Raw genomic sequence first — 25765 nt, 5'->3', positions numbered from 1 at the left:
GCGAGACTGGCCCTCACCTCCTGCAGTGACTGCTGGACACTGCATGCCTTTAGCTGAGCTGAGAGATTTCCGTGCTCAGCTGCTGCAGATCTTGATGGCTCCCTCCTTAAAGAAGAGCACTTCCTTAAGAGGTTGGACATTGTTATGAGAGAAGCTGTTAAAACCAGAGATAAATACAATGCACCACACCTTAGCCTTCAGCCACAGCCTGAAACAATAGCTCACAGGTGGACCTGACTCATCTCGGCAGGATATTGACTCTGCAGCATAATTATACTTCGAAAGCCTGATTCTAAAACAATTGTGTATGGTTATGTGCCTGGCTCTCGCAGTTACTACAGCTCTGCGTATAAATTGAATAACAGCCTGCACCAGTGTGCCCCTTAGCCATGGCAGAAACAGCAGCAGGCACAGCAGTGTCCTGCATCACCATGCAAAGCCCATGGGCTGCCTCCAGACCTGTGGGGCTTTGGCAGACCTCTGGGACACCCAGTGTGGTGCTGGGTATTTATCTTGTTCCACCTGGTTCCTCTGCTTGGGTAAAAGCTAGGGCAGATGTTTTGCAGCTCATCACTTGGCGGTGATGAGTTAATGTTTGATCTTGATCTTAGTGGTCTTTTCCAGCCTTTATGACTCTATGAAATGTGGTTCTTGCTGTTGGCCAGTGTGCTTCAAGGGCTGCTCTCTCTCTATCTGGTGTTTGGTGCTGGTTGCAGGAGATCCAGTGATCATTTTTCAGGAGTTTTGGGCCATTTTTGGCCTTTCCTCAGCGACCTGCTGCTCTATGGGGACCTGCAGGCTGAAGCAGAACCTGGGCTTTGAGTGTTGAACACAGGAAAACAGGAATGTGGAGGGAACTCTACAAAGAAGCCTCAGCTATTGGTGGCTGCTGCGTCTGTTTCGGGCCAACACTGCTGGGATTTTAGTCTGTAATAAAATAGTCTCTGTTGTGTCTTGGCCATCTGAATTATTACCTCTCTGGCACTTCATTATAAACACATTTTTTCCTCCTTGGTACTGGTTTCCTGCCATTTTATTGCTTTTAAGGTTCTATTTTTGTTTTATTCATCTCTTCCAATCGATAGGAAATATCCTGTTCTTAGCAAGCAGCAGAGTCAGACATGAGTGATGTCCTTATGGGAAAGCAGAATCGCTTTCAGAGCTTTTTGTTGGGGGGGAGAAGCTTCTAAACCCAGTTTTCAAAGTCTCTGAAGTTTAAAAAGCCACTGCAGACATTGCTTTATCTTGCACTGCCATTAGCTCCAGGAGTTGGTATCCCATCATTGCACCAGTGCAGATCTGGGATGGTGTTTTAAGATCCATCATATGGTAATTATTGTTGTTCTTTGCCATGACACTAATTAAAAACACCTAATGAGATTATCCCCACCTGTTCTCTAGGATTAACTTGATGGAGGAAATCCTGCACGTGGGTGTGGACGTGCAGCCTCCTGCATGGCAGCGTCAGGAGGAAGGGCAGCCGCTCCAAAATTACTTTCTACAGGGTTTGCATGGCAAAGATGTATCATTATTTTTTATTATTTTTATTATTTCCTCCCTGCACACAATACATACACACAGATTACTCTGACAGCAATAAAATGAAACGGAGAATTGAATTTGAAAATAAATTGTTGAGATGATGCAGCAGCAGACAGATAGCTTCTTCCTGGACTCTTCTGGTCCAGGATGGATGGGGCTTTGTAGCCAAATCAGAACACAGCAATCAAACAGCAGCAAGCTATTGACAGAGCTGTCAAAGCTGGGATGCCAAGGTCTGTGCCCCCAGGTGAGCTCAGCACCAGGCCAGGTAAGGCAGAGAGAGAGGTTGGAGCCAATCCCAAGTCAGTAGACCGGGGCTAAAGCAGTGAATGTTGTCCCTGGTTGCTGTGAACACAGGCATTGGGTTTTCATCTCTGTAAGCCTTGTGAGAAGCCAGTGTATAGATGTACAAATAGTGAAAGGCATGGATAGTGGTGGGAGTTCCTGGTTCCCAAGCTGTACTTCAATCCATCACTTTATTGTTGGACCTTTTCCTCAACTGCAGGGTTTGGGGCTGCATCTGCTGCAGTATTGCAGTATCTGTATCTGGAGACTTTCAGTAGGCAGAAAGGTGATGTCTGGTGATGAAAAGGATCCAGGCGAGTGCTTCACATGCTGGCAGAGTGGCCATCAAGTCCTGCTGAGGCTGCATTGCCACTTTTTCCTCAGTCTTAGTTTCCCTCCCCTCCCTTATGTTATTTTCCTGCCTTTATCTACATCTAATGGGGATATCTTAAGGGTATTTGAAAAGTTACTGCTTTGACCCTTGGTGTGGTAAATGCTCTACTCCCTATGTTCTTAAGCAGTAATTTTATTGCCTCAAGGCTGGGTATGATAGGATTTTTTTTGTTGTTGCTCTTTGATCTTTGGCTGTATTCTTAAGCAGCAGTGTAAAAACAAGTCTGGCATTGACATCAGTGACAAGAGAATTTTGCCTGTAGATTACTTGGAAGTGAAAGAGAATGGATCCTACCAAGATGGTATTTCTGAATTGAAATGGGAGGAACAGTGCATTTTGGCCATCCTCACTGTTAGGATCCAGATGACGCTCTCAGTCACAGTGTTTCTGAGGGCTGAAGACGTCTAATTACTGCCTTTTCTTGCAGCTGAATGAACGTGAGAGGGTAAAACTGATACCTTTGATTAGATCCATCTCTGGTGTGTTGCTGACATTGGAGAGGTACATTATTGTCTAGCAATGAAAGATCTGCCTGTTCATTTTGAGCTTTTGTCACATCTCTCCTATGGAGATGCTGTTGCATAGGATGGTCTGATTGATACAGTGGCAAAGATCAGGAGGGTAATAGCTTTGATGGCATCCTATGAAATAGATCAAAATTTCCCTGAAAGATTCTGTTCAATTTGATATTAAGGGTCTGGTAACACTCCAGGGATTCTTGTCTTTGCTATTAGGCTTATTGCTATTATAAAAATTAATGTTTGGGCTTTTTTTTTTTTTTCCTGACAGGATATTCTCCAACATGAATGGAAAATAACTGCTGCTTCTCTCTCGCACTCTTTTTCAGGGATCCTCAATGCATTTCCTTGCCATTATTTAAGGAGCCTTTACTAAAAGCTTCTGGATTGTGTTTCTAAGTGGACAAAAGATTTTGTATTCAAAATGCTTATAAAGGAGTATCGTATTCCTCTTCCGATGAGCGTGGAAGAATATCGAATTGCACAGCTCTACATGATACAGGTCAGTCATGTTTCACTTGGGATCTTTGGGCACTGGGCTTCATTTGGAAGAGTGGAGAATTGCTGCAGAAGAAGGTATTTCAAATGTGAGGTTTTCTGCGTGCTTATAAAGAAGTGGGGGAGAAAAGGAATATAAACTCCAGTTACACAGCCCTGAAGATCTGTCTCTTTTGTCCTTAAAACACAAAGTCTGACTGACCTACCTGGCAAAATAGTGGCTAATGATCGGGCTATTGCAAAGGAGGAAAGCACTGAGCCATAGGGCGTGAGTACCTGACTGGAAGGGCTGTAGGGCTTGCACAGCCACTGCTAATGGAAGCAGTGTAATAGCTGTGTAAAACGTCAGTGAGCAGTAGAGTGTGCAGGAGAGGGATCTTATTAAGGAGAAAGAGTGCACTTGCTTTAACAAGGCTGAATGCAGAAGGTGTGCTGCTGAGTAGACTGGCTGCAGAGGGCTCAGTTGATGAGATGGGTTTGCTGCTTGCTTTTAGCAGTTAAACTGCTTGTTTAATTAATGCACAGCACTGAACTTCGCTTTGTTCACATGTGAGTGATCTTGGTTGTATTTTAATGTCAAAGGACTGGATGAGCCATTAAGGCTTCATTGGCCCAGGAAAGCGTTTGAGAAACTGTGCATCCATCCAGCCCTGCTGCACAGCTGCTCTCATTTTCTAGTGCACTGATATGCAGCAAAATAAGGTTTCCTCTTAGGTCAGATGCAGTAGAGGGTGTGCTGGGAGGTGATGTCAGGTCTCTGATCTTCCACCTACAGAGGCTGAGGGCTGGGCAAGCTGCATCTGAGCTGAATGCACACGTAATGAGCAAATGACTTCACTGCTAAGTGTGCAAGTGGAACGAGGGGAAAAGTCAGCTTTATATTTGTCTTAGCTCAAATTAAAAAAAAGTAACGAATACAGAAAACCCATTTATAGTAGCACATGGAGTTTTTGCTGTGTTTTTTAGCATTTGGTAAGAATCTGTTTCAACTCTTCTTGGAACTGGTGGAAAGGTTCCTGCAGGCTTCAGTGGGAACTTTTCCTACACCGTGATATCAAATATCTTTTTTTCTTCAGTTATTTAAAAGTGGAGGTTTTGTCTTTGAGGCAGCTGACAGGGAGAGAGCAGTGGGGAGCACGACTTGTGTTCTTTTCATAGGATGAGGATATGCTTCATGTCTGTCTTTTATTTTCCCTCTGAAATGTGTAGGGAGGCCACAGGAAAAGCAAGTTGTGTATGTTGAACTTCCTCAGGGGAACAAGAGATATCTATGTAAAACAGCAGTGTAGAGGCATTCCTTAGAAATTGTTGTCTGAAACATGCAGAACAGAGAGATTTGATGTATTTCCTGGGGAGAGAAGTGATTCTGAAAAGCATAAAATTCATTATGGCGATGTATGTTGTGTACAGTTCAGCGTGATTAGTGCTGGAGTCAACAATCAGCCAAGTCCTGTATAAGAAGCAGTTTTCCAACAGTGTAAAAGGATGTCACAAGTATTCCTCAAGGATATGCGTACACATGAGTATGTATATATATCCATACAATCTTAAGCATGTACTTGATCATTTGTTTAATTTCAAGGCCACAAGGGAAGCTCCCTATGAACTCCAAACCAGTTGGTAGAAGGTTGCTCTTTCAAGAGCAGTCAGATCGTTGTCTTGGACTTCAGCACTCTTCAAACTAGGTTTTCCAAAAGGACTTTCTCACTTAGGGTTGAAACAGCTGGCTTTGTGCAGCTACCCTGGGTACCCTTTCTGTGGAATTGATTCCTCCAAGCCATGTTGGCAGAGACGTTCAGACTCAGGCTATAGTGTTATGGTCCCATCTAAATGTTTCCATTGAGGTTTTTGCCTTTGCAATGGATAGTCCTTTCATATCCTTGCATGTGAGAGCAGTCCCTCCATCTTGCTTGAAGTCATAACAGAATTTCCACCAGACTTGGTTTCAGCAACATCATGCCCAGGTAGCAGAGGATCTTCCCGTTAAGCCAGAACAGGCTGTACTCACATTTACTGTACTTAATGGATGAGAGCTTTAAAATTGTGCAGCATATGATCTGTAGTTGGTGTTCTGTGCCACTTGTTAGGCGAGACGTGCAATGAATCATTGTGTCTCTGCACACGTTGTGTTATGCTTGAAGTCCCCCAGGCTGGTGTGTAAACCTGTACAAACTAAGAAGAGTGGCCTGCTGCTTCCTTTCCTTTGTTTCTCCTTCCTTTTTTTCTCTTGTGGGAGGTAAGGTGGGGGAAACGAAAAGTCTCTCAAGAATTGCTTCCTGCTGACTTCTGAAACGTTATCTGCAGAGACACTGGTTTCAGTACTTTAAGGAGCACTTAGGTCTTTCCCTAAACGAGTTAATTTTACATTACAGCAGCTGACCGAATGTACTTTTGAGTTGCTTGAAGCCTAGCAGGTTTGAACCGAATGGCTTTTCTCTATTAAATTTTAATCTATCAATGTCACTGCTTTCACGGGTAGCCTCCCATGCAGCGTAGTCTGTGTGTTCAGACTGGGAGCCCTTGCTGCATTAGCCACCGAGCTGTCTTAGCTCTTCCATGAGCATGAATTTATTTTTATTTTGTTTTCATTGTAGCTGCCCTTTTCTCTCTTTTGCTATCCAGTTAAGACATATTCATTTTTATATCTGAACTCAGAATGAGCGATCTTTCCATCTGCTGAGAGATGCTGTTTTGGTGCATAAAAGGCAAAATACTTCAAAACAATAAAATCATTAGTTGCATTTCTTTTCTGGACAATAATTTTATACTCTAACTTTGTTCATAAAATCTGTGCACACGTGAAAAATCCCATTCCTGCTACTGAAGGTGAGATGTGTGTAGACAACCCTGACCTGCAGACATGCCCACAGCACTGGAAGAGCTGCCCTCTGCAAACTGCAGCTCCTGTCCCCCCATAAGCAGAAACTCACTTGGAATTAAGCACTGGCAGCGGAGGCCTGAAATGAAGCACAGGCCGTTGAAGGAAGGGGCAGCTTGAAGCATCTGCAGGGATTTCTTTCTTCTTGCAGAAATGCTGAACTAAGGACTCTGCTATGGACATCTTCCTTGTACATCACATCAAAGGCATGTGCAATATTTCTGCCTGTGTAAGGACAGTGAAGCCTATTGGATGTGAAGGATAGGACCATTCTGTTTTTATTGTGTGATACTTAATAGGCCCTTTAATAAGATTTATCTACATTTTTTCCTCTTCTGGATGTCCTGCATATTTGTGACTCAGCAGCTTTCCTCCAACACATGCTTTCTTTTTCTTGTTTGTTTAGGGAACGTACTTTCTGTGTGCCTCCCCTTTATCCCAGAAACAGCACACATCTTAATGTTAAATCTCTATCTCCTAAAAGCTTGTATTCCAAGATCTGTATGTGTTTGTGGAAAGATCAGTATGTTATTAGCCAAAGGTCAGCCCATTTATCATCTTAATACCGTTCATTACTACAGTTCCATATGGCATGGGATTCTGGGAGGCCATTGCCCTTCTGGTTCTTGCATAAGAGAGAGAATTCCTCATGTTATTAGATCTTATTTTTATACTGATGTGTATAGCTGGCTTTCTCTGTTATAAATAACTTCAGTCCTCTCTTGCTCCACGTAGTTTTCTCAGTGTTTGTGACCTTCCTCCAAAGACAGGGAGCTTGAAAGATACTCATGTGGATCCAGGGATTGCCTTTTGGGGATGAGAGTTACTTCCAGCTGCTATGTCATCATCATAAGCTAATAACAGTAATACTTTGTTACCAGCTCTTGCTTCAGACCCCTGCATGGACTGGGCTCTCCTTGGATGTAGCTCTCAGGCAGCACCATTGAGAACAGACACCATCACTGAGCATGTTTGTAGTTCTTGAGGTGCAAAAGTCACGTCCCTTAAACTGTTAGCGATGCCTAGCAGTTGCCAGCAGGCTCAGCAGATGGTGAAGGATTGATTGAGTGGGTGAAAGCAAACTAACCCTTCATCTCTGGACACTGAAGAACAGGATGGCTGATTATTTCTTGTTTCGTTTGCAGATGCCTTGGCCATCTGGATAGACAGACACGTATGCTTTAATTTCAGAAGTAGATGACACTGCTGAGCCCTTGGGAGATGCATAGTTTCCTAGAAGCAGAAACCTGGTTTGAGGCTTGCCTCCAATGTCCATGCTGCAGCGTTGAAAACCTGTGACTCCCAGGTTCTTTGCTCTTCCTCTGGTTTTCATAAACTTTTCTTTGTGATCACCAGGGCTTTCATCCCTGTGAAAGAGGAGGCTGAGATGCTCACAGTTGCACAGCTTCAGGAACAAGAGAGGGGTCTGTCCAGTGTTACCACGCTTGGTCTAATTTGCAGAAGTCAACAGTAACACCCATGTGGGTGAGCATTTTGGAAAAACCTACTGTAATACCAAACATCTATTTTGCCTTTTTTTTCTTCTTCTTCTTTTGTAGACACTATCTTGTAAGAGTCCTTAAATTGGCTGTTAATCCACACCTGGCAGAGAAAGGATTGGCTGTAGAGTAATGAGTTGTGTTGCCTTGATAGTTTGCCTGTTCATGCTCTCTAACAAAACTCAGTGATGCTAAGGATATAAGATAAATAGGATTTTAAACTTCAGATTTGTATTCCAGTATTTTAGCATACAGACTATTAGCAAATTAGTTTCATTAGGTCCCTGAAATCTCAGGGATACATTCAGAGGATCAGAATTGATCCAGAATACTGAATTGAAATTTCATCTTGCAGCATGATAATGGGCAGCTTCTTTTCCCCTCCTTTGGAACTAGGGACAGTAATCCTCATGGACAGTGTCTGTGGGATGGTTCATATGGTGAGAAATTCATTTAAAGACAGGGGAGTAAATACTCAAGGTAAGATGAAATATTGTGCTGAAAGTGTAGCAGACATTTTGAAAGATGAAGCTTCTGGGGTAAACAAGTTTGAAGTATCTCCATAATAAAGTGATTCCTAATTCATGTGCCTCTGGCACATACAGCCTTGATTCTGTAGGAGTGTGGCGGGTATCTTTGTAAGGCGGAGTGATTAATGAGTAGCCATGAGAACGATTCTCCTAATGCTTGAATTATTTATAGTCCTGCACAATTGATTATCCCCAAAATATCCTGGTGTTGTGCAAACAGCTTCATTAATTTCTAGACCTGATTCTAAATAACGCAGTGCGTACAGTGTTGTACAAAATGATGCTGTGTATATATCTGTCTTGCAGGAATCTGCTGATGACGACCTGTCCTGACTTTAATTTTAGGGTTTTGGTGGTGGTGGTTTTTTTGTTGTTTTTTTTTGTTTGTTTGTTTGTTTGTTTTTGGGTTTTTTGTTTTTTAGGAATATATTTTGCATTGCAGGAAAAGGAGCCCAGTGATGGTATTGCTGAGAAGGTACAGATAACTTGTGCTGGCTTGGGTGAGAATGGTCATGCCTTCAGGATGAGGCCTTCTGCATATCCACCTTCATTCTGCTGAGACAGAGTCAGTGCTGTTGATTTCTGATCCGTCAGGAAGTAGCATCGCTTCCAAATGCAGTGTTAGATGGGTCTGCAGAGGTGCTCTGTCAATCTGTAAAGCAAGTGAATCTGGAGGAGTCTGGGCTGATGGTCAGTCTGAGATCTTTTGTGAAGTCCCCATACTGACAGAGCTGTCCTATGTGGTGACCTCCTGCAGCAGCCTGAGAGATGATAGTGCTGTTTTGTGGTATTATAGCCTGGTTTCTGCCTGTCTGGGCAGTCTCCAGATTTCTGCATGCATACTCTCTACAGCTCTCTCTCCTTTTAGCATTGCCTTTGTTTTTGAATGAGTGGTGTGACCAAGTTTCATACTGGGGTAAGGGGCTGTCCAGGTGAAACAAAGCACTGTATGTTTCCCAGCTATTGATCAGGCTTAGAAGGAAAATGGGTTAAAACAGTTGCTCTTTTGCCTTTATTAATAGAACTATTGATGAGGTTCAGACTTCCTTCCCCTCCCTCAAGATTTTTGGGTCATTCCTATGTGTGCTGTGCAATAAGAGGTCAGAGTGCTATGTGAAGCTTCACATTCTGATCACTGTCTTGTTGACTCAAACTAACCTTCCTCTGCTAAATAAGTATTGACACTGGCCCTTTGTGTACTTTTTTACAAGCACTAATTGGATTAAAATAATTGTCATGCGTGAAGGATGCATGTTGGAGCGCAAAGGGCACATGGAAACCTCAGCTATGGGCACCATGGTTACTAGTGACATCACTTGGTTTGCTATTAACAGTAATGATTTGTGCACAGCACTGAAGCCAAAGTGAAGATGGCCTAAACTAAACCGAGTGGATTGCTGATGCAGTCCCATTGCCATGGAAACAGATGTTGCAGCTTAAAGTTGCCTGCATTCGTAATGCAGTGCCCATGATATAAACAAAAACACAGTCCTGCAGTGTCCATGTCTTCTGAAAGGATGTGAAGAGTGTACCTGGAGAGAATAGGAAGTTCCATTGCAGTTCAGCTCATGCCAAATGACGTGTGTGAGGAGATGCAGTAAGCCTTGATGTGAGTAACAAGAGCACAACTTTCAGGTTCTGTGCTGTCCTCCAGCAACGTTCTTGGAGGACTGTCAGTCCTGCTCCATGTGGGTTGTTTTGATTTGTATTTCACAAAGCACAGGTTCAAAAGCACTGTTAAAACCCACCCCTGGGGGAACAAGGTTCCTCTCTCCTGCCTCCTTTAATACTGTCTTTCCAATATAGCCATTAAGCCTACGCTCAGCTCCTGCAAAACAGCAGTAGAGGAGCTCACCTGCCTTCCTTGCTTTGGGGCTGTGGAGTGCTGTATCTGGTTCAAGGTTTCTGCTCAAGCCCGCTGAACGTTGCCATATCATAGTTAATTTGCTCGAATGAGGCTCGGGAGATGTGCGTTCTGCACGTAGCCCTGCCAGCAGCTCTCTCTTCAGGTTACTTGCTCCCTCTTTAAAAGAGAGCTCCTTGCTGAGTCCCTGCTCTCTGATGCACAGCACTTGGCTGTCAGGAGTGCAGCCCTTTGTCTGACTGCAAAAGTTGTGCGTACTGTTCTACTTTGGCAAACTAATGCATTAATAACAGTTCAGGTGATTTTTATTTTTAATTTAATTCGTGTCACTTCCCATTTGCTCTTAGATTGCACTGTGCACTGATGACAATTATGTCAGTTTTGATCAGATGAGAAGCTCTCTGGCTTCTGTAAGAGCAGAATAGGTACTGTTTCCCCTTTTCCTTTCTTTTCTTTTCCTTGGGTATCAGGTGATAGCATCCAAATTGAGTGTTTCAACACTTTGATGATACACATTTTGGGGGAAGATAATTTGAGAAGTGTATATTTTCAGGATAAATCAACATTTTGTTTTCATAGTCCAAATTTTGATTACCTGCAGTAATGCTGACCCCAAACGGTGCCTGGTGTGTCAGATGTCTATCAGCAGGCAGCAGGTTGGTGGTGGTGAAAGCTGATTACTCGTAATGAATTAGATGTCAGTTCAGATGATCGAAAAGGAGTGGTTAACAGAACACAGAGCTAAGTCATACCACAGCAAGAGACAGCTGAGGGTAGAGAGGATACACCCATGTGCGTGTTACCCGTGTAGAGAAATCCTGTTCTGGAAAAATGTGTTAAGAATAAACCATGCATTAGTTTTAGGACCTTTAGGTATTTTCCAGCATCTCTATTGTTGGCCTGCTAGTTTTAGGTGCAGTTTAATTCTGGCTTGCAGCAGCTAGGACGGAAACTGTGCATCTGTTGTTGTGCTGTTTTTCATTTCTGGTGGCTGATTGCTGGGATAGCCACACTGAGCCCAGATATGTGGCTGAGACTGATGGGCTGTATTGCTTCTAACCTCTCCCAGCATTCTGAAAAGGGTTGTTCGCCTCAAGGATGAGGAGGGAAAAAAGGCAATTTTTAAGCACAGAAGTGAAGGGGAGGGAATTTCATTTCCTGCCAAAGTGTAATACTTGAATGTTGTGTCCTAACAACAAGATAATAGAAAGAAAAAAACAACCCACGAGAGATGGGATCTTCTTGTGGGTTCTCTTGAGGGCTTTTGTTTGTTTTGGTCTCTTGTTTGTTTTCTCGACCTTTTACATCTTACTAATATTTGTATTTCCTTTCTTAAGCTGAGCAGAAATACCCACCATAACAGTCACGATTAGAAAAACCAGTCTTAGAGGCTGGCAAAGACAGATTGGATTCATCCACCCTCAGCAGCTTCAGGCATTTTGTTTTCTGGTGAGTTGTGTGAGGCAGTTGAGGCTTTCTGTTTCCCAAAGGACCAGACTGTGTTTAGGATTTTTGTTGGCACTTCTGGTAGCCTTGAGATGTGAAACAAGGAAACCCAGTAATCGGTCATTGTTAATCTCAGCCTCTTTTGCCTCAAGAGCACATACAGGTCTGTTAGAAGGATCCTCTGGGGAAATCTGCTGTCATGTTCTTGTTCCATGGATGCATAGCTGCCTTTGTTTGCTATCCTTGTCAGCTGAAACCATCTACCAGCAGTAAGCTTCTTGCATCCGTGTCTAAATGGGATGAGAAATGCTGAGACTTCAGTGTTATTTTAATGGATTCTCCCAGGAGAATTTGTCTGATTAATAAAAGTGTCCTGTTGTGTAATGGGAGCCGGGAGGGAGAAAAAATCTTCTGATTATTGTTTCCAGACAATGGCCTATGTCTTCATTATTCATGGACAGTAGGTCTACTGGTGTAGCAGTGTCAGTCTTTGCAGTCTGAATAATCTCAAATCAAAACTGTCAAGGGTCGTCAAAGTCAGCCACTGGCACAGGGTAAATATATTGCTGTAAAGCACCAAGAGACTTTGCCATGGTGCTGAAGCATGTCAGCTCTTTGTAATCGCTGTCTGACTTATTTGGATTGAGGAAATGAACTGTAAGCAATAATTGGTGGTAAACAAGGTAAGATTATAGCTGTAGTTTATTTTTTTTGAAGCTAGAACAATGCTTGGGCTGCCCATCAGCACCATGCAATGCACCCTATCTTTACTCTTCTCTGCAGTTGCTCAGAGTAGTAAGTTACAACTGAAAAAAACCAAAACTTTAGAAGAAATGAAACCACTTAACTGCTTTCAACACTACTGAAGACTTTGCAGAGATTCTGTGTATGGAGTAGAGCTTGTTTGCATCTGTGCTGTACTCTGGAGGTGAAATGCGATGAACAGGGATCTGGTGGTTTAGGATAATACCCTTCTTACTGTGTTAGCACCATGAGTTACTGTGCTGTTATCATCCTGGTGAGAAAGACGTTCAAAGTCTGTGAAGTATCAAAGTAGTATCTGAGATGCTACTTATCAGAGCTAACACTACAAAAAAAAAAGAGAGGATGGTACAGATAATCCTATGTCCCTTCCAGGTGCTGGGATCCCCAGGCTGTACAGCATTGAGTGCTCTGATCATCACACCATGCTGCTGCAGTCTGCGGAAGGGATCTGTGATGTTCCAGTGGTGCAATTAGCACTCCGAGCATGCTGAGTGCATTAATATCGAAGTAAATGCAATATAGAGTTAATGAGGCAGATTTTCTCTCCGTGAAATAATGCTGTGCAGGGGATGGCAGAGATTTGAGACTGCTTCCAGGCTGTGTGGCAGAGTTCACAAAAGCCTGGATTCAAAATCTTTTGTAAATGTTTGTCAAGCTTTTTTCAGCGTGTGTGATTCCCCTCAGGCCTCTTGAAGTGGATGCTATGAATGGATACAGCCTTCTTCAACTTTAAGCCTCCTCGGCAATAAACTTTCACCTTATTCACCTTTCACACACCTCCTAAAAGCTGACCTTTTTGGTGGATCTCCAGGTACGTGTGGAACACACAGTAGAAACCAGGTTCTTCTGTAGTTGCAAAATGCAGCACAGCACCCGTAGCACCTCCTGATGGTGTTTCTATTGCGCGTGGAGCCTGTGTGCACCGCCGCCGCCTGGATGTGCTCAGCTTGGCCTGCAGGGACAGGTTGGATCTGAGTCACTCCCGAATAGCTGAGACATTCAGAGTGTCTAAGAGGAGTGGAATTAAACTAATTCTACTAAAAAGCCTAGAAAGCAAGTTTTGTTTCCACAGCTTGACTTAACGCGTTTCTCAAGATGAATCGTCAACCTGGGGAGTTCTGTTGCCAGCAGCTGTCGTTCCTTCACTGAGCTGACCCTGCTAAAAACCACACAGACTGCATTCATCTCATATCACTCTGCTGGGCCAGGATGGCTGCAGCACAGTGTTGCAGGATGCACTCCATGGCATTTGCTGGGATCAGGGAGCTGGTCAGCCTGTCTTTGTTCGCAGCCTCATGTCTCCCATCGTGAAGGACAGATGATAGTGGGGTTAGACTCACCTGATGTGTAACTGACATTCACTGGAGTTATTCATGCTATGATTATTACGGTGAGGTCATGTGCTGTGTCCCATGCTATGCTGCTGTGCCAAGAGATTTATTTTAATAGAACCCTTTAAGTAACTGAAATTCTTGCTAATCATGGTGCATCTGCTTCTCTGGGTTCCCTGTTATGAGTAATTTAATGCTATTACTTTAGCTAGAAGGGATCTGTGTCACCATCTGTCCTGGAAAGCTATTGATGGGGCTGTGCAGAACATCGAGTGTCATCAGCAGAAGAGAGGGACTTCTAAAAGGGATGACCAGATTTCCTGTTGTAATACAATATAAGGCGGTTTACTGTGATTACAGCTTAGATATCTTGCATGGGGGCCGTTAGGTACTCTTTGATGTTGGAAACTGTTCCTCAGATATTCATGTAGAGGGAAAATAGTATTGCCAGTTGGTAGCAAATAGCAATAACACAGGCAGTCTACTAAGTAAAATCTCTACTTTTTGTAGGAGCGTGGTCTGTGAAGCCAACACTGACCCCAAATGCCTGCACAGCTGCCTATCCCAGCAGATGAGTATTCTTTGGAGAGTATATGCCCAGTGTTTCTCAAGCCAAATGTTTTCCTCATCAGTGGTTATTTTTTAAATGGTTGTTTACAGACCACTTCCTTGTGATAAGCTCTCTCCATGCTGTAGCTGAGTCACAATAGCCATGAAGAGGCTGTGGTTGAAAAGCAAATTGCTCTTCGCTCCCAGAAGTGGTGTACTTTCACAGAGCCACTTGGGCACAGAGCATCAGACTGGTCTGTTGAGTGCGTGTTGCTGATGTCTTTATTTTATTCTCTCAGATATGTATCTTCCTTTTGTCTCTGTGACTGGTTGGTGATTGTTCTGTTTGCCATCTAACCTGGCCTCGTTGGTCCTTCCCAACCTTCCTGTGGCATGCAGCCTTCTCTACACACAAATTGGGAAGGAGGAGAGCATACGATGCTGGGAAGCAGCCTTGTGAGGCTCACAGGAGGTTTCCCTTCGGTTGTACCACTGTTCCAGTGATAAGCTGTGTTGTGCTTTGAATAGAAATTGGCCTGGCTCAAAAGATAGATTGAGGTGTGAACTTTGCTGCTCTGATTTTTGTCATGCAAAGGTGCAGCTCTTTCTTCACATTCATCTAAGAAAATATTCTTGCTGTCCTATCATAGAAAATTGACAAGCAGGATGTACGTGTTGGGCTTGGACTCACCGAACATTTTCAGTTGACAAAAAGGTCTGTGGACTGGAGTTGGCTATCTAGAAAGACCAGAGGAAGACGCCAGCTCTGTGTCAGAATAGGATTTGGGGTTTCTTGCAGGAGTGGAGAAATGAATAAAGCAAGAAAAAAATCAGAAGTGCAATGCAAACTGACTTCCCCAAAGAGTGTCAGTTATTTTTTTTCCATCAGCAATACGGGTAGATTCAAAAATGGAGTTGTGTTAATCAAGAGCTGGGTTGATCCCTTCTTGGAGAGGTGACCAAGCGAGTGCCTGGTGCTTTGATAAAGGAAACAGCGCAGAAGACATCCCTGCCTGCTGCTGTTTGGTGGGAGCTGGAGATGGAATCAGCAGCACCAGGTGCTGAGTGTTCAGGCTTAGAGCTGAAGAGCTGTCAGAGAAGGCAAGGCACAGTGCATCTCTGTGAGGGAGCTCTGAAAGGAAGAGCATCAAACAGTATTCTGAGAAAGAAAGCCTGTTTTAATGTCAACCATGGCTATTAAAGTACATCTTCAGTGTTTTGGTTTTCCATTTCAATACAAGCGGTTGTAAGTCTGGGGACACCACTCTTGTGCACTCTTGGCTTTGCATGCTCACAGCAGTACTGAGGCTGCTCGGTGCTGTGGATTTCTTTTGAAGTTGAAGAACTCCTGCATGTGTTTTGGTCCAAACCAAGGACCTGCAGGTTTGACTTGGCACTGTTGATACCCAAGCAATCTAGAAAGGAGCTTTAAACCCAGCAGATCTGTGATTCCACGTGCGATAACTTGGCACTAAGAGAATCTGCATTTCCTCTGCTTGTGATTTCCTTGCGCTTCTGCCATATAAAAGAGCTCTAGATCTCCATAATTTGTATCAACTGCTCGGAGCAGATGCCATGTTACTATGCTGTCTGACACATTCGCTATGCCTGCTGGGTTGCTGCCTTTCGCGAGACCTCTGAATTAATCAGATTTTTGGGTTATCAAGATTATTTAATGTTATTGTCATAAATATTTGTACAGGGCTTGGTCAGTGCTTACATAAGAACTGAAATGCAGTAATTTGTTTTAAGAGGATGTGTGTTTTTATGAACTGCCAGCTGAATTTTAGATATAAACTTTACAAAAGCCCTTCTCTTTCACAGTACTTTGCAGTTTGTGGGGCAGGAAAAAATGACTGTTTAGATTGTCAGTTATTTGGATTTGTTGGTTGCAGCTGTTTAACTTTTAAATCACTTGAGAGTTATTTAGGAAGAAAAAGTTCTCTTTTTAAATAGCTATGTTGGCTTATCATCCTGTCCTGAATAGACGAGAAGCTGATCTCTTGTATCTCATTCATCATTTTTTGTTAAATCTCATTTTCCTTTGAATTGTTTGTATGCCAGAAGTGAGAGTTTGTTATTGCGTTATATTTCACAGTTGATTCTTGTATACAATTCCAGTTTTTTTCTTAATTTCCAAAGCCTCTCAAATACAAACAAGAAACTCAACAACTTGAAACACTAACACCATGAATCTGTTGTTTGGAAATGATGAAGGTTATGCATAATCTGATCTGAAGTGTGTTATAGATGGACAACTACTTGGTTTCCCTCTAGCTCTTCTTAGAAACAGTGAAATCAGTGGTTTTCTGACTGAAGGAAACTCTGCCAGGTCCCTCAATGAGGGGCTCTGCTACAAATAAGCCAAAATGTGGAGGCTGCCAGGGGGTGCTGTGTGCATTCTGGCAAATTTGGGTTATTTCTTCTAAATATCTTAATTAGCAGAGCACAGTCTCCAAGCTATTCTTGGAGAGCTCTTGCTCTGCCAGACCACAGGCAACAAAGCCCCAGATCCTATGGGTTTGGGTCATAAAACAGTTTTTAGTACTGCGGTGCTGTGCTGAGCATGTGCATGATTCTTCGTGCTGACACAACACTGCAAGGATTTGGCAAGTTAGACCAACCCCCCTTTGCCTTGTTACCCACGCATGTGACAGTTTTCTGTGCTGTTGGGTGATTCAGAGCTGGAGCCAAGGGACAGTGCACTCTCAGAAAGACTTATGTGTACCTTCTTGTAAGTGTAGGAATTTGTGTCGTTACGTCTTCATTCAAATTCTCTCTTAGCTTTAGAGGTGTCATCCAGGTTTGTATTGGATCATTAATAAATGATGTCTTGCTTCCTCTATTGTCCAGATGAATATCTAAATCTTTCATTTATAATCTCTAGTTTTAGTACTCCTACTGCCATGGTGCTGCTGCAGTTCTGGTGGCTGTATGAAACTGTGGTCAGCAAGAGTCCTAGAAACCATCCCCAGTCTCTGTGTGCTTTGAGACCTCGCTGTGTGCACTATGTTGTATTGATTAACTCTGTGGTATATTTTCCCTTTCAGAAAAAGAGCAGAGAGGAGACATGTGGGGAAGGCAGTGGAGTAGAGATCCTGGAGAACAGGCCATACATGGATGGGCCAGGAGGGAACGGGCAGTATACTCACAAAGTGTACCACATTGGTATGCACATACCCAGCTGGTTTCGGTCAATATTGCCCAAGGCAGCTCTGCGAGTCGAAGAGGAATCGTGGAATGCCTACCCTTATACCAGGACAAGGTAAAATTGACCAGAATGTTCAGAGTTCTATCCCTACTTTACAGAGAGGATTCATTGCTTTCTGTGACAGTGGCATGTCTTACATCTCCAGTAATGTCCTTCAGAGAAAATGAGGTGCCAAGTCCTGAAATTCTTACACTGTGCTTAATCTCAGAAGCTTAAGTGTTGCCAGGGCTGACTGCATAAGTACTTGACAGTTTGTGGCTGGTTGCTCTAAAATGTGAGCTGTTTGTCCATCAAAGCGTGGGAAATCTTGAATAGTTTTTATTTAGTCTCATCTCCTGCACTGTGTGTTCTACTTACTGCTGCAGTTATCTGCTAGCTCAGTAAGGATATAAATGTGCATAGCGATGGGAAAGTTGTCTTGCTGAACACAATCAAATACAGCAGGATTTAGCATTCCTTTTCTGGGAGCTATTTTACTGTTATCGAGACAGAAAATAACAAACTTACACCCTATGGTTTTCTCTCTGAGAAGAAAAGAGAGTCGGAGGCTCTGTGGAGCCATCTGGGTCCTCCGTTTTTGTCTGGGAAGACTTCAGATACCCTGGAATAAATAACTGTCTTACCAGTTACTCTGGTTTAGATCATTCCTTCTATTCAGTCTGATGTTCCTGTTATCTTCCATAATAGAAAGGCTTCCGAATCTTTTGATATTTATCAGAAACCTTAAGTTTTATAGATTTGTTTTAGCTGGTCTTGACACAAGTAACACGAATTTGGGGAAAGAGAAAGTGTCAGCATCTGTGTATGGGCAGTCATTCATGACTAAATGAAATGGAGCTGTATGACTTTGAAGAGATTGAAGTCCACTTTCAGTCTGTTTTTATCCATCCTCTTGAAATGCTTGTGAGTGAATCGCCTGGCCAGGAAACATGGCCTTGTGCCAAACCAGTCCATATTTTATTCTGCTGCAGATTCCAGGCAGGAACTCTGCTTTTTTTCTTTCATTTCCAGGGTATCGTTTCAGTGAAGATAATAAAACCTGTAGTTATCTCCTTTCTGAAAACTGCTCCTTCGTATATAGTCTGCTTTGATAATCATCTTCTGGAGGGAGACACTGTGGCCCTAATTCACAGGGCTTTCTCCTGCCAATGTTTGCTTCTTGTTGGCTGGGAAGATGTTTCTTGTTCAGTTTGGGTGCCCAGTCATCAGTAACTGTGGGGAGCACTGGAATCCTCTCACCTGTAATCCTTGCAACACCTCATGGGGAGCAAACTCCTTTGTGTTGCGGGTTTGGGGTTTCACTGAAGTCATAACTCCAAGGCTAGCTTGTGTCTTAAGTTACTGAAGTCTTTTTAATCTCTGCAGTCCTTAATTTAAGTATATCTGAAGTACAATATGAGTGAAGACTGGCTTGAATTTGATTTTGAACATTTTAGGCAAGCATTTTCTCTGCTGGCCAGACTGAGCAGAGTTTACTCTAACTGTGTTGCTCTCACTTCCAGGTATACGTGCCCTTTTGTGGAGAAGTTCTCTATTGATATCGAGACATACTACAAAACTGATCCAGGAGATCACGTCAATGTTTTCAACCTTTCTCCCGCTGAAAAAAGACAAACCATTCTAGGTGAAGAGCCCTTTTCTTTTCCTTTATTCTGCTTTGTGTTGTGTAAAGGATTTTTCTTGGTATGTCCCACCTCCCTGTCGTGTTCCATCCACCCCCAAACATGGAAATGCACACCCATCAGAGGTTTGACTGCTAGGCAGGGTTACATCGAGTAGAATGAGAACACCTGAGTTCTCTTCTAAGTTTGATGTAAAGCTCCTCCTGTCTGTAAAAGGAAGTGAATGGTTTTCATGCTTTGAGACCTTGCTGCACATCTAAAGATTTGAGGGTTAACAGAAATAACCACTGAAGAGGAAAATAGTGCTATGTGATTGAGTATCTCCTTCGTGTATATGAAGAACGTTCCTATCTGCATTTCTGAAAATGGAAGGTACATTTCATTTTGCTTCCTCTTCTCTTAGCATTACCTTGTGCAGATTAATACTCCAGCTTCACAGCTGTCTGGGAGATTGCGTTAATGAGCCTTACATTTGTAAGGATTGAACAAGAGAAAAGGCAAAACAAGATAACCTGTCGAATGGCAGAAAATGGCAAGTGTTAGAGCACCCTTCTGTCTTGCTGTCCATGCTGCCTGTACCGACAGCATCTGCTGGAGCCCAGCTGCACGGCAGAGTGCTGGCACGTTCAGCCCTGCAGAGCCGAGGCATCCCTGAGGCTGCAGAAGGGATCCGAGTTCAGGCTGGCCCAATGGGAGCCCTGGGGAAGGACACCTAGTGGCTGCTCTGGCTCCTCAGGCTCTGTTGATGAACTGACCGTGGCGGGTAATTGTGCAATTAGATTGAGTGTTACTTGATTTAGACTGCTTGTGTTAAACTTCACTTTGTTTGTCTGCAATTCCTAAGCCTATCTCACTGGCTTTTGGTCTGAGCACACAGGTTTGAGTCATGCTGCCATGCTGAGAATGTTGGAAGAGCAAAGGGAGATCCTGCTGCTGAGGTCTGGGGTCGGGGTTTCAGATCTTTGCAATGGGAACAGAGCAAGCATATGTTGATTTCCACTTCTCCATTGTTGAATCGTTAATTAGGACAATTTGGATTTGCATTGAACTTTCTACCTTCCCTATTACATCTGGTGTAGCAGTAAGGTTTGAGGAGTTAACAGTAATCTCATGTAATGGGTTCCAAAAATACACCATTCAGAGGCAGCCCCTTTTCCATAACAGTAGTCGAAAAAAAAAGGAGGGGAGATGCTGTGTTTGACAGTCTCAGATTAGGCAGAGCTGTATCACGGTTAGTCATGTTTGAAAAACTGAGAGATGGAATAGCAAAAAAAAAATATTTTTGGAGCTGGAAAGAAAGGAGAGAGTAGATCTGCTGTGTACCTGTAGTGACTGGGCAGAATGATTTGGAGCAAAGCCTTGGTTTGCTGGTTCAGTGCATACAAGTTGCTCTGGCAGAACTGATCTCTACCCAGCAGCAGCATGTAAACAATTTAAATATCAGTCATGTAAGTGTAAGTCAAAAAGAAACTGAATTGCTATGATGCTTCTGGTACTGGCTAAAACAAATAACTCCTGAAAAATGTTTCTTCTTTTATTCAGGAAATGTCTATCTACTTCTGTTTTTTCTACAGATCCTATTGATATAGTTAAAGATCCTATCCCTCCACATGAATACAAAGCTGAGGAGGATCCAAAGCTGTATAAATCAATGAAGACTAAAAGAGGCCCTCTATCAGAAGACTGGATTCAAGAGTACAAGAACAACCCTGGGAAATACCCCATCATGTGTGCATATAAACTTTGTAAAGTCGAGTTCAGATACTGGGGGATGCAGTCAAAAATCGAGCGGTTTATCCATGATGTTGGTGAGCATTTATAGACTTGCAAGGTTCACTGTCGACTCATTAATGCTGTTTCTGAATTGAATTACAGTGTTGAGGTATGTGCAGTGTGTGATATCCCAGGATTGTCAGATCTGATTGCTCTTTTGCAGGGCTTTTGGTCAGTTCGGAAAAATGTAGTTCTATTACTTATAGTCATGGCATGCATGAATTTGAATCACATGCAGCCATCTAAAGGGTTTCAAGTTCATTTTTTAAAATAAGGATTTGTCTGTTAAACTTGGATCTCTTTCAAAACGGGGCATTTTTCTTTATTTTGGACAATTTCCTCAAGGGCAGCTCGAGGAAATGAGTTTCGAAGATGAGCCCTAATTAGTCCCAGGAAACCAACCCCTGGATCCTGCCTGCCTTGTGGTGAGGCAGGTGGGTCTTTGTGTGGCCTTACATTCTGTGTTCCACACTCCCCACCTCACTGTGCTATAACACACCATGGGGCACTGACAGCTCTCAGTTGTGAGTAAATGTGCTGCTTTGATTGATGCATTATTCTTAGGTCAGTGCTTTTAAGGAGGCAGCCTATTGTTTGTGTTCCAGAAGAAACTAAGTGGGGACTGTGCAGGTAGTAGCAATACTGGCAGTAATTTGTTCTTGCAGAAAATCTATACACAACAGTGACAGACTTTGTGAGCCTTGCCACGGGAGAGAGGCTCTATGGCCAGGTGGGTAACTTAAAGAATGTTTTAAAGAAACATTCCTATCTCAAAAGAAGTGCAGAGCAATGTCTGTCCCAAGGAAGACTATGTAAAGGATGCTTCCTGCTTTCCGTCCACAGTGAATTTTCCTCTACAGCTGTCCCCTTCCATATGCAAAGCTTCTTTGAAGGACCTGATGCTAGAAGTAAATAACTTTATAACTCTTCTTAGTGATACTCTGCTCCTGAGAGCTAATGTGGAAAACACTGATAGAGCAGTGGACAATGCTGCACAACATTTTTGAACAGTCACAGTTTCCTTTCTTAGAGCCCCTTTGGTTTTACTTATCCACAGATGGAAGTTTTTCCTGCTATAGGCTTCATTACAAGTGGCTCTCTGCAACGAACTCCCTTGGTGCTTCAGAGACATGGGTTAATTTAGTGTGTGCTGCAAAACATGGGGGCAGAATAACAACTCCTTTGTATCTGCTAAATGAAAAAGAAGCATGTGACTCCTCTAGTTGTTCAGAGGTGTTTGGCATAGATTAAACCGTGGTCCCTTAGAAATGTCTCTTTTGTGTTTCATGAAAGATTGCCTGCCATTTTCCTCTTGATTGAGGCTTTGCAGAGAGCCCAGCCAGCTCATTGTCTGCCTTTCAAAAGCCTTTCCACTCTGTTACAGTGATGGCAAATACTGTTTTTCAAAGTGGTTAAGGTGCATAAAATGAGAGAAGACTTTAAGGCAAGACAAAGCTGAGTGAGTAAAAGTGAAAGCAAAAGCTTTGGGGGTCTACAAATGTGTAGCCTTCCGGTGGATGGGGCAGCCCTGGACCAGCGCTCTGTGAGTGGGAAAAGTGTCTGAATTTGTGTGCAAAGGATGGCTGGGTGAGGGTGTTTAAAGTGGGAGAATGTGAGCTATGGCAGACTGGCCAGGTTCGTATACTGGGTCATGGACTGAGCTACTCAGGTGCTGGAAATGTTTGTCTGCCAACTCTTCCTTGGCATTTCTTTGCTGGCTCCTCTGCTGCTGGGCTTCTGCAAATCTGATCCTTGGGGAATTAGCTCTCCCTATGCAGGGTCATCAAAATGGGGAGAAAACTGAGGCAGAAATCCAGAGCAGGGTTGAAACTTTCCCTGAGGTGGGAGCAGTCCTTCAGTGTTGTAACTGTAACTAGAGAATGACCTGTGGGAAGGAAACTTCTAAGTTAAGAGCTGGATGGGTTGTTATATGTGGAAGGGCTACTGAGTGCAGAGGGAGTGACTTTGGGGGATGGTGTTGAAATGTTCTCAGTCTTACTGAGTGCAGCAACCTTTTTTTTCTTTTTGGATGACTAATTGGACAGTTACTCAGTGCTTTGACAGTCCGACACACAAACTAAAATTGTGGGCTGTTAGTCTGCTTGGCTGTAATATTTGTGTGCTTTTTTACTCCTTACCCATAGAATTTAAGTTTAATTGGGCTGGCACTGCATAATGTTCTGCTCCCACTTGCTTCCTAATCATGCACGTGGGCTACAGTTCTTTTGTTGCTAAACAAGAGTGTTGACTGTATATTGATTATATATGGTGGCAAAGTGTGTTCCCATCCCAGAAATCAGAACTTTGAGTAAGCTAGTTTGTCTTTGGCTAAATGTGCCCAAATTGTTGTGCTGTGATGAGGTGGAAGAGGTTTTAGAAAGCTGTTTTGTAGAACTCTGTCTTCATTTAAGCACTCCAGTACAAAAGTTTATCCAGATGAGCACTGCCCACTGTTACCTGTAGGTAGGCTTTGGTCTTTTGAAGAGAAGGTGGATCGTGATTAGCACGATACAGATGTGACAACACGCTTCCCTTTGTGAGAGGACTGAGCAAGGGAAGGCAGGGAGTCAGCAGATACAGCTGCAGTCACCTTTGATCAGATACAGTCAGACAGCCAGAACTGCGCTGACAAGGATATCAAATCTGCTGTGACCATCAAGGAAATAATGTTGCGTGGAGAAAATCAGACATCCTTTATCAGCTGCCAGGAAACTGAGAGAGTGCATTATAAAAGCTCTGGGATGTTGCCACTGTGTGCATAATCAATGGGCATCTGACCAGTTGCTTTATGTAGATGGTTGAAGGAGATCTGGGCAAGATTTGGCGGTGGTTTTTGTTTGTTTTATTTTAATTGCTGTAGTTGCTACTTTTAATTCAAATTGAAAAACAAACACAAGCAGCAAACAAATGCTTTTTAAGTTCAGCTATCCTGACTCTTGTCATATTCACTTACACTTTCTTTTTTGAAATTAAGTTAAACACCACAGTCTACAGACAAGTCACTTACAAAAGCCAGCACCTGAAGGATTCAGCAGAGCTGGTGAGGTGGTGAGTTGAAAGGTGAATGATTTAAATGTTTGCACCCTGCTAGACTCTTCACAGATCATCTTTCTACACAACGCAGTGGGAAATGTTATAATTAAATCAACACAAAAATGATGAATACTTCTGAACTCAATTTGAATGTGTACTGATGTGCATGTGTGGCTTCCTTTTTTTTTTTTTTTTTTTTTTTAACCAAAGCTTTGTGCACTTCAGAGAAATAATGAAGTCTTGTTAACTACTCGATATCGAAATAATTAACAACTTGTTATCTACTACGTATTACTGTAATCAGCTGCTACCTGCATCTTTTCAAAACTCCTGTCATTCTCACTGACTTCAGTGGCTGACTTGCCTGCCAAGACTGTGGGGTTATCCATCAGTTCTGAAGAGGAATCATAGAATGGTTTGGATTGGAAGACTTCAGCACTGCGCTGCTGGGCATCTCTGATCTGTTAAGAAGAGTTTTTCACAACTTCACTCTGTTTCCTGATCCATGCCCTCCCTTTCACTTTCCAGATAAGCTTGTTTTCTCTGACATGTTGAGGAAAAACTGTAGGACTCAAATTTTTCCACTGCATCTGTTCAGACACGATGTCAGTCATTTGTAGTTGGATCTTGAATTCATATGGCTGTGTAGAGGCTCATCAGCATTTGTTTTTCAATTTCTTCTGTACCTGGACAGCCTTGCTCTCTTTCAGGTTTCTCCCTGTGCTTGAAAAAAAGAAGAGCAGCATTGCTGGTGTCCCAGTTGAAGGCCAGAGGCTAGGAAAATAATCTCAGTCTTTTTGATTCATAACTGATCTGGAATGATGAATCATGCCATCTTGTTTTCAGAAGAGAAGGCTTTAGAATGATTTGCGGGATGTTTAATCAACCTGACATGAGCAGTGCCAGTGGGGAGGTCCGTAGATTCCATTGGGCTGGGAGCAGGTGAGCCCAAAGGACGGCTGTGATGTGAGCTATAGCAAAGGAAGGGTTTTCTTGGCTTTCTGTTGGATGTGATGAGAGTTTAATCTCTGTTTTTTAACCTCTGCTGATTGTCAGTCATAACAGGAGGTGAAAAAGGCTAAAATGTTCTCCTGCAGTTCTGCAAAAAGTAACCTGGTGGGGGAAATAACACTGAATCTTAGCTAAGGTTGAATAGAATTAAGTGGCTGATGCCCCTTGTTCAGCCCCAGAAGGTCACAGTCTGCTGGTTCAAGAGTGCTCCTGTTAAATGGAGCTCCCATCTGAAAGTCAGGCAGAGAACTGCATAAAATATTGATAGACTTAATCTTACTGTGCAAATGAAGTTCAGGTTGAGCTGATCCATCCTGTTAGCTGCTGATCTCTGTGCTTGTTTCTTCCTGATAGGGTGGCTTGTGTTAGCTGGTGACATGGAGGACTAACTGAAGTGCAGAGCAGAAAACAAAGTGCCCAGGCCTGGAAAGAAATAAACATAGAAAAATAAACTTTTATATGCTTCAGATAAAAAAGAAAAAAAAAATAACTGCTGAAAACAAAGATAGCCTTTAGGCATAAGATCACAGAAGGCATGACAGTAGTGAGATCTAAGGGTGTCTTTACAACAGCAAAGCAAATATTGCTGGAAACAGCTTAGAACCCCTGTGCATTGGAACCATTATCCATGGTTTTAATGTTGCCTATTGATTGCTTGCTGTGGTATAAAGGCAGTGGTGGCGCTGTGACCTGTGGTGCTCAAATAGGGTCTTGTTAGAGTTGAGTGCTCGAGCAGCTGCACACCAGCAGAGAGCTGCAGCCCACAGCCCTGCTGCTGCCCTTGGCGTGTCTGTCAGTTCACCACTGCCTCCCAGTAATTAAAGGGGGAACAATATTCATTGACTGGTACCTGAGGATTGTCAGTATTTGTAGAAGCTTTTAAAAAGCACTGTTACTGCTGGGTGTCCCCATCAGTAATATATGACAGTTTGGAGCTTTGACCTGATGTGAGCTTTAAGCAGTAAAATAGGTTGAAAATCCACAGCAATCACTCTGCTCTAAAAGTCTTGGTGATG

The 25765-nt window shown here is 43.0% G+C and overlaps 1 protein-coding gene across 16 annotated transcripts in view; it reads left to right on the top strand.

Annotated features, from left to right (window-relative positions):
• The window catches only part of PITPNM2 (phosphatidylinositol transfer protein membrane associated 2), a 114233-nt gene that overhangs the window by 49433 nt on the left and 39035 nt on the right, over window positions 1-25765 (top strand). For all 16 annotated transcript variants that reach the window (XM_052691350.1, XM_052691347.1, XM_052691351.1 and 13 more), the window contains 4 exons: window positions 3069-3241; window positions 17150-17364; window positions 18813-18934; window positions 20507-20740. In XM_052691350.1, the coding sequence (XP_052547310.1) occupies window positions 3164-3241; window positions 17150-17364; window positions 18813-18934; window positions 20507-20740 (649 nt within the window). In that variant the 5' untranslated portion in view covers window positions 3069-3163. The remainder of the gene's footprint in view (window positions 1-3068; window positions 3242-17149; window positions 17365-18812; window positions 18935-20506; window positions 20741-25765) is intronic.

The sequence above is a fragment of the Tympanuchus pallidicinctus genome, unplaced genomic scaffold (genome assembly GCF_026119805.1).
Source record: "Tympanuchus pallidicinctus isolate F22 unplaced genomic scaffold, pur_lepc_1.0 scaffold28, whole genome shotgun sequence".
Classification (NCBI taxonomy): Eukaryota; Metazoa; Chordata; class Aves; order Galliformes; family Phasianidae; genus Tympanuchus; species Tympanuchus pallidicinctus.
The sequence above is the reverse complement of the archived record's forward strand: the minus strand, read 5'-3'. Positions and strand labels throughout refer to the sequence as shown.